An 8,299-nucleotide genomic window follows, 5' to 3' on the forward strand; every position below is an offset into this window, starting at 1 on the left:
AATTGCTACCCCAGCTTTCTTTTGAGGTCCATTGGCGTGAAAGATGGTATTCCATCCCTTTACTTTCAGTCTGAATGTATCTGTAGGTTGAAAATGTGTCTCTTGTAGACAGCAAGTGGATGGGTCATGTATTTTTATCCAATCTGCAAGCCTGTGGCATTTTATGGCAGCATTTAGGCCATTTACCTTGAGACTGAATATTGAGAGATAGAATTTTAATGATGCCATGTTGCCAGTAGAGTCTTTGTTTGTATCAGTTGTGGTTTTCTGTTCTGTATCACTCTTGGGGTCTTTTTACCTTTATAGAACCCCCATTAATATCTCCTGTAGGGCTGGTTTCGTGGTTACGAAATTGGTTAATGATTGGCGATTTTGGAACGTCTTTATTTCTCCATCAATTCTGAATGACAGCTTTGCTGGATAAAGGATCCTTGGCTGCATGTTTTTCTCTGAAAGAGCTTTAAAAATGCCCCCCCAAGCCTTTCTCTCATTCCAGGTCTCTGTAGACAGGTCTGACGTAATCCTGATACCTTTGCCTTGGTACGTGAGAAATTTCTTTGCCCTGGCCGCTTTCAATACTGTATCCTTGGATCTAATATTTGCGAATTGCACTATGACATGCCGTGGCGTAGGTTTGTCCTGGTTGAGCTTGGATGGGGTNGGGGTCCTCTCTGCCTCTTGGACGTGAATGTTTGTTTCCCTTGCTAGATTAGGGAAGTTTTCAGCTACAATTTGTTCAAATATCTCTTTTTTTTAATTTTTTTTATTATTTATAGTTGTATTTGAATAAAAAGAGATAGCAATTGTAAGCATATATGCACCAAATATCAGATTCCCAAGATATAGAAAGCAGATATTGAAAAAATTGAATGGAAAACTAGTTGGAGATTATTCTACAATAATAGTTGGAAACTTCAGTATCTCTCTTTCAATAATGGATCTAACAACCAGAGAGAAGGTAAATTGAAAAAAAAAACTGGGAATGTACTGTATGGTGACTAATACAACAAAATAAAAATTATTAAAAAAATAAATAAAAATTGAAAAAAATGAAGGGGGGTTCTTTTAAAACATTATAATCAAATATCTCTTCTCGATCTCTGTTTTTCTCCACCCCCTCGGGGATGCCGATGATTCTGATATTGGAAGGTGTCATTGAGTCAGTAATCTCCCGTAACCTACGTTCCTGTGCATGGATTCTTTTGAGTCCAGATTCTATTTTAGATTTTTCTTCTACTAACCCATCCTCCATTTCGCTGATTCCTTCTTCTGCCTCATTCAACCTGGCCGTCAGAGCCTCTAGTTTTGACNCGTCAGAGCCTCTAGTTTTGACTGCATTTGGCTCATAGAATTTTTAATTTCTGCCAAATTCGCTCTCATTTCCGCCCTTAGAGATTCTATATTCTCATTAACATTTTCGTTAATACTTTTTTCAAGTCTACACATCATCTTGGCCATTGTTACTCTGAATTCCATTTCTGATAATTTGGTTATATCCACATCCATTAGTTCTGTGGCAGAGGCCACAGACTTATTGTCTTTTCTTTGCTGGAGGGGACTTCTCCTTCTCGTCATTCTGACAAGGAGAGGTTGCGGGGTTGTCCAGAGCCCAAATTATTGACCGGGACCCAGGCCGTGCACCCTTGTTTTATAGGGATCTTAGGGATGTGGGCTTCTTGANTGTGGGCTTCTTGATTTTTCAGCCTGCCTTCTGGGGGAGGGGCCTGCCGCACCGATACTCAGGCAACCCTGTTTGGGTAGAGTCTCCGTGTCCCCTGCAAGGGGGATGGGGATGGGCACACTGTGAGCCCGTCTTTCCAGGCTTTTGTTCTCTGGCGGCTTTCCCTGGCGGTTTGCTGTGTCTCTTCTGAGAGTCAGAGCAGCCGTGGCCGAATCTCAGCCTCTGTCTCAGAACAGAGGGATCGCGGACCGTTCTCCACTGATGTTCTGGCCACTTTAACTCTGTTTCTGTTGGTGCTGCTCAACCCTGCAGCGTCCCGGGATGTGTGCCCCACACCTGGCGTCCCAGCCCTCGCTTCCAGGGCCGGCGCGTCTCTGTCCTTTGTGTTTCTAACACCGCCAGCCGCCCCTGCGTGCTCCGGAGCTCCCGGTCTCAGTCTGGTTCCAGTGAGCACACCGGAGCTCCGTTTCAGACTAGAGGCGCGCGTTACCCGGCTCACAGTCTCAGTCTGCTCTCTCGTGGTGCCGGTCGAGTCCACCCACTCCCCCGTGCAGGTGGCTACCGCTTTCCAGTGCCCGAACGCGGCGGCTCCCTCCCCCTTCCGTTTATCTTCTGGTATCTGTGTGCGGTTTCACGGCTCCCCGCTTCGTACCTCAATACTCAGCATTGGAGATGTTCATTTGTAGAGATCCAGATGTATCTTCCTGCATCTCAGGCTGATTCCGTGGATGTTCAGGCTGGTCTGGTACCTATCCAGCTTGACTCAGGGGACCGGCTGAAAAAGGTGTCCCCTACTCCTCCGCCATCTTAACTCCCTCCCTAGGATCTTAATTTCGTGGCTTTTGGGGGGGCCTGAGGTCTCCTGAAACATACCATCAAACCAAACACCATTCCTATGTCAGTAAGCTGGTGCTCTTGTCCTTGTGATGTCAGAGACCTGTGTGAGGAGGTGGAAGTGCCTTACCTCAAACCAGGCTCAAGAGTGTATAATGTGAGGGGCACTTGGGTGGTACAGTCGGTTAAGGGTCCGACTCTTGGTTTTGGCTCAGGTCATGATCTCAGGGTCCTGGGATCAAGTCCCACATTGGGCTCTGTGCTCAGCACGGAGTCCGCTTGAGATTCTCTGTCCTTCTCTCTCTGCCTCTCCCGCTCATGCATGTGCACTCTCTTGCTCTCTCTCAAATAAATAAGTATTAAAAAGAAGAGTGTGTAATTTGAACTGTGACTTCTGTTGGTCACAAAGAAGGCAAAAAAGAGTGCCTTTTCCAATATAACTCTTCTCTCAGTTACCACATTTATGACTTAAAATAGAGGGAATAAGTCAGTTTTACCTTTCTAGCCCTCGTGCAGTAACCTGGAGGCATTTCTGTCATCTTGTGAGGCCTTGACTTCTTGTATCATTGAAGGTTTTGGGTTAATAGAGATCTTACATATCACCCAGGACATTGTCTTCCCAAACGTGGAATGAGTACAGTGGATTACAGAGAAGGTTATTTTAGGTAGTACCTCTTGTTGGCCTCCCATTTTAGTGAAGAGAGAGCAGACCTCAGGCCCTGAGCCCTAGGCGACCAGAACTACGTAGCACTCCATAACATTAATTTCGGTTGGATCTATTGCTGTATTATATTCAGGGCTTTTTTCCTTTTTTGCAAATGACTGTGGTTTCTATTTTTAAGGTTGATATAAAGCTTTCATTTAAATAAGTGTATTTAAGTTAAAAAGACAGATGATCCAAAGAAGAGTATTGAATGCTAAATATTACTGTAAGTGGCACATAGATAGGGCCAGAATGTGAAGGTCGTTAATCAGTTTGTCAGTGAAATTGTCAGTATGGCAGGTTCTGGAATAGGCACTGGTGTTACAAAATTGATGAGGATTCCTGTGTTTGTGGATGTTACTAAGTCTCGTGGGTGAGACAGACAATAAATAAGGAAATAATGAGGTAGAGTCTTTTCGTTTGGTCTGTTATAACAATATCACAGAATGGGTGACTTCTAAACAATAGACGTTTATTTCTCATAGTTCTGGAGCCTGGAAGTCCAAGCTCAGGGTGCCAGCACAGTCAGATGAGGGCTCTCTTNTTCGTTTGGTCTGTTATAACAATATCACAGAATGGGTGACTTCTAAACAATAGACATTTATTTCTCATAGTTCTGGAGCCTGGAAGTCCAAGCTCAGGGTGCCAGCACAGTCAGATGAGGGCTCTCTTCTAGGTCATAGGCTTCCTGTTGTCTCCTCACTGGGTGGAAAGGGCTAGGGAATCTCTCTTAAGCCTTTTTTTTTATAAGGGCACTAATCCCATTCATGAGGGCTCCACCCTCATGACCTAAGCCTACCTCTCAAAGGCCCCACCTTCTTATAACACCAGTGTGGGCATTAGGTTTTCAACATATGAATTTTGGGGGTATACAAACATTCAGACCATGACAGGTGGCCTGCAAATGACTGACGTTTGGGAAACAAAGAACTGGGGGAGGGGGGAAGGAGCATTTTAAGACAACGGGAATGAAGGTATCAGGAGGAAAAGAACTTTTTGAGCAGCAGTGACATCAGATCCCCCAAGCTGACGTAGAGAGCCCAGCTCACTGTCCTTAAGCCCCCTTTTCAGGTTTTACTCCAGAGCAGGGTTTTTCAACCTTGGCACAGTTGACATTTGGGCCAGATCATGCCTTGCTGTGGAGGAATGTCCTGGGCATTGCAGGATGTTTGGCGACCTGGCCTCTGTGTACCAGATATCAGTAGCTTTCCTTTCTCTCCCTGAACTCGTGACAACCAAAAATGTCTTTTCTTTTTTCACTTTTTGTGTGAATTTGCATCTTCCTTATTATCTCTGAGTCTTTAGAGCCTCGGCTGGGAGTCGCTGTGGGCACAAGGTAGAACCCCCAAGTTATGACTCTGCTTCTTCAACAGGGTACCAGTTCTCTAAACCCGACATTATCTCACAGCTGGAAGAGGAAGAGTCACGTGTGAGGGAGGAAGACAGCAATGCAGAGATATGTCAAGGTGAGTAGTGAGGGGGAAGCCCATGGAGACTGAAATTATGGGAAGACAACCCCCCCCATCAGTTAGATGGGGGCTGGGAGCTGTTGGTCAGGGAGCATCCCTCAAAGTCCTCTCAGGCCAGGGAGAGAGAGGTGGTAGGTACTGGTAGGTGCTCTCATCTCAGGGCTTCACCACTTAGTGTGCACTTAGTTCTTCTTTCATCTGCTCTTCCTGCAGTCGAGTGACGCTCTTACCTAGTGCTAGGGAGGCCCGTTTCCCTTTTCTCTAGTGTTCCAACCCCTGTACTTATTCGTGCCTTTCCCCTTGCAGCTAGAAAGCCTAGGTCTTTCCTCTTTAACTGAGACAAGAAAAAACCTTGGCGTGATAACACTCTTCTTTCCACTTGACTCGCATTTTCCCTCATGGCAGCTCTTCAGACTTGTTGACACCCAAAGGCTCTCTTTCCCTTCCCTCTTTAACCCCCACAATCTGGTTTCCATCCCCCTACGTCTGCCAACACACACACACACACACACACACACACACACACACACACACACACTCTCTCTCTCTCTCTCTCTCTCTCTCTCTCTCTCTCTCACTGTATCTCTCTCTGTCTTTTCCTGTCCCTCTCTCACAGTCTGTTCTACAGCCCCCAAAAGGTCCCTAACAACATCCTTATGGCTTAAAGACAAGAACCTTCTAGACTTAACCTCCAAACTCTGTGGCTACAATATGATAACATTTGCCATCTTCATGAAATCCTTTCCTCTGAATTGGGTCACTATGTGTATCAGCCAGGATCATGGTTGCCCTTCAGCTCCTGTTAACAGAAAACCAAACTGGTATAAGCCATAAGGGGATTGTATTAGCTTACAATACTGCTCACCCGGGCTTCAGGGATGGCTGGATTTAGGGGCTCAGTGATGTTATCAAGGGCCTACTTTCATTTTTTTTTTTACTCTGCCAACAAATCCTAGGTGTGCTTTCTTGTTCTAGTCTGGGGGTGGGGGCTGGAGAGAGAGAGAGCTCGCGAGCGCAAGCGAGCAGGTGTGTCCAAGAAGCATTCTCAAGAGCGAGGATGCTTCTTCATTAGAAGCTCTTGCCATACCTCTCCTCAGTTTTCAGTGTTCCATTTGGGTCATATCCCATTCCTGAACCAGTAGCTGTACCCAGTCTAGTGCTAATCAGTACAGCTTTCCCTGCCTTTTCCTGTGTAGGCAGAGAAGTAGATGTCCAAACAAAGTTCAAGGACCTGCCAAGAGGACTCCTCTATCTGCCTCTGTTTGCCTTCAATGTCTTCTTTACATTCACTCTTTGACTCATTCAGTCATTCCACAGATATTTATTGAGCCTTTGTGGTGGGCCAGCCCTGTTTTAGGTTCTGTGGCTACAGTAATGAACAAGTCAGAGAAGGTCCCTTTCTTTATAGTCCTTGCATTTTAATGGGGATGATAGTTGATACACAGACAAATGATAGAGTCTGAGTGTAAAGCAGACAGTGACAAATGGGAGGCCACTTAAGACAGGTAGTCAGATGGAGGAGCAGCCACATAGAACTCTTGAGGAAGAGTGTTGCAGGCAAGGGGAATAGTAAATACAGAGGCCTCAAGTCTGGAATGGGCTTGGGTGTTCCAGAAAAAGGAAGAAAAGCAATACGGTCTGAGTAGAGTGGAGGGGGATAGGAGATAACGTTGAGAAAATAGACATAGGCCAGCTCACATAGGAATATGTTAAAGAATGTGGATTTCATTTCTAGTGAGAGGTGAAAAAGGTATTAGAGGGTCTGCACCAGGGAATGAGGTAGTATTATTGACTCCTTAGAACTGTGCTGTCTGATGTGGCAGCCACTAGACGCACGTAGTTGAATTTACATTAATTAAAATTGCATAAATTTAAACTCAGTCACACCAGCCACATTTCAAGTGTTCATTACCTACATGTGGCTAGTGCTATGTATCAGACAGCAAAAATATACATCATTTACCGCATTGCAGGGCATTCCACTGGTCAGCATTGTTCTAGAAGGATCCCTCTGGCTGTTCTATGGAAAGTGGGCTTTAGGAAGACCAGCAGAGAAACCAGTTGGGAACCTGCTATTATAGGCTAAAGCTGATCGAAGGTGGTGCTGTGATTGTAGAGTACAGGTTTGAGGTGTTCTCTGTGAGGATAACGGGCAGAACAGCTGTCTCTTAGTCTTCCATGCTTGAGTCTTCTCTTCAAAGACCATTTCCTAAAAGATCTAGTCCATTGTGGTGGGTCCGGTTATCCCTTTCCTGATTTCCTAATCTGCATTCTGGCTCTACTGTTTTCATCCGTACTTTGCTCACCCAACCTGCTATCTGCCAGGACGAGACTATTGTGTTCATCCTTGTCTCTTGTCAGTTTCTTTCCCACACAGAGAGTTGCCTTTGTAAAGCACAAACTTTTGACCAGTACTACTCTCAAAAGAAAATCCAAACTTTCAGCAAAACGTTTAATCCCTCCCAATCTGCATAAGATCTGTTCTGTTATTTTTGGTCCCTTTCTTATGTTTCTACTATAATGATGTGTCTCTGAGGAAAGAATAGAGGAACTTTTACATTTCTTTTAGATGGGGAGAAAAGACCTAAAACCAAAGATCTAAGTCCAGAGCAAAGCCTGCCTATGGAAGTGTCACCCTTGGGGGCAGGAATGGAGGATCAGATGGTAGGTAACTTCTGCAGTGTCTATGTAGGAGAGTCTTCTCCCAATGGTCCATCAGATTTGTACCAGGTCAACCAGCAGAAACCTTCAAGTCCTGTAACAATGAGTGAGCCCAAGACGCCCGCTCAAGAAAGAAGCCATGACAGTGATGATTTTGAGAGAAGCTCAGATCTTACTAAACAATCAGAAGGGTCTCCAGGAAAGGATCCCCAGGAATGTGCTATTCCTGGAACTTGCACCAGTCCCCAGCTGGTGGATGATGAGCCTTTCCTCCAAGAGAACAGATGTGGATTTTGCGAAAGAACTTTTATTACCCAGACAGCTCGTGAGAGACATGAGCAGATCCATACCAGGAAGAAACCCTTTGAATGTAAACGATGTGGAGAAGCCTTCTACCTCATGCCACACCTCACCAGACACCAGAGGACTCATTCCAGTGAGAAGTCCTCTAGATGCAATGAAGGTGGAAAGTCTTTGATTAAGCATGCAAGTATCTGTGGCCGTGTAAGAATTCATAGTCAGGAAGACTACTATGAATGTTTCCAGTGTGGCAGAGCCTTTATCCAGGATGTGCATCTTTTTCAACATCTCAAAGCCCATGAGGCAGCAAAAGCCCTCCCACCTGGGTTGCCCCGTGTTAAGACGTATTTAATTCGCTATCAACGGAAACATGACTATGTTGGAGAGAGAGCCTATCAGTGTTGTGACTGTGGCAAAGCCTTCAGTCGGAGTTCACATCTCATTCAACACTACCGAATTCATGCTCAAGAGAGGCCTTACCAGTGTCAGCTGTGCGGGAAGTGTTTCAGCCGACCCTCATACCTCACTCAACATTATCAACTCCATTCTCAAGAGAAACCTGATGAGTGCAATTATTACTGAAAACCTCCAGTCAGAGAACATTCTCAATATCTTTGGCTCCATCCTGGAGAGAGACCGAGTGCTCTGAAT

General features: G+C 45.3%; 1 protein-coding gene across 1 annotated transcript in view; it reads left to right on the forward strand.

Moving 5' to 3' along the window:
* ZIM2 (zinc finger imprinted 2) overlaps positions 1-8,299 on the forward strand; it is a 19,546-nt gene extending 11,247 nt beyond the window's left edge. Inside the window, exons 4-5 of the mRNA XM_002924722.4 lie at positions 4,592-4,684; positions 7,257-8,299. Of these exons, the coding sequence (XP_002924768.1) occupies positions 4,592-4,684; positions 7,257-8,230 (1,067 nt within the window). The 3' untranslated portion in view covers positions 8,231-8,299. The remainder of the gene's footprint in view (positions 1-4,591; positions 4,685-7,256) is intronic.

The sequence above is a fragment of the Ailuropoda melanoleuca genome, chromosome 12 (assembly GCF_002007445.2).
Source record: "Ailuropoda melanoleuca isolate Jingjing chromosome 12, ASM200744v2, whole genome shotgun sequence".
In the NCBI taxonomy this organism is placed as follows: Eukaryota; Metazoa; Chordata; class Mammalia; order Carnivora; family Ursidae; genus Ailuropoda; species Ailuropoda melanoleuca.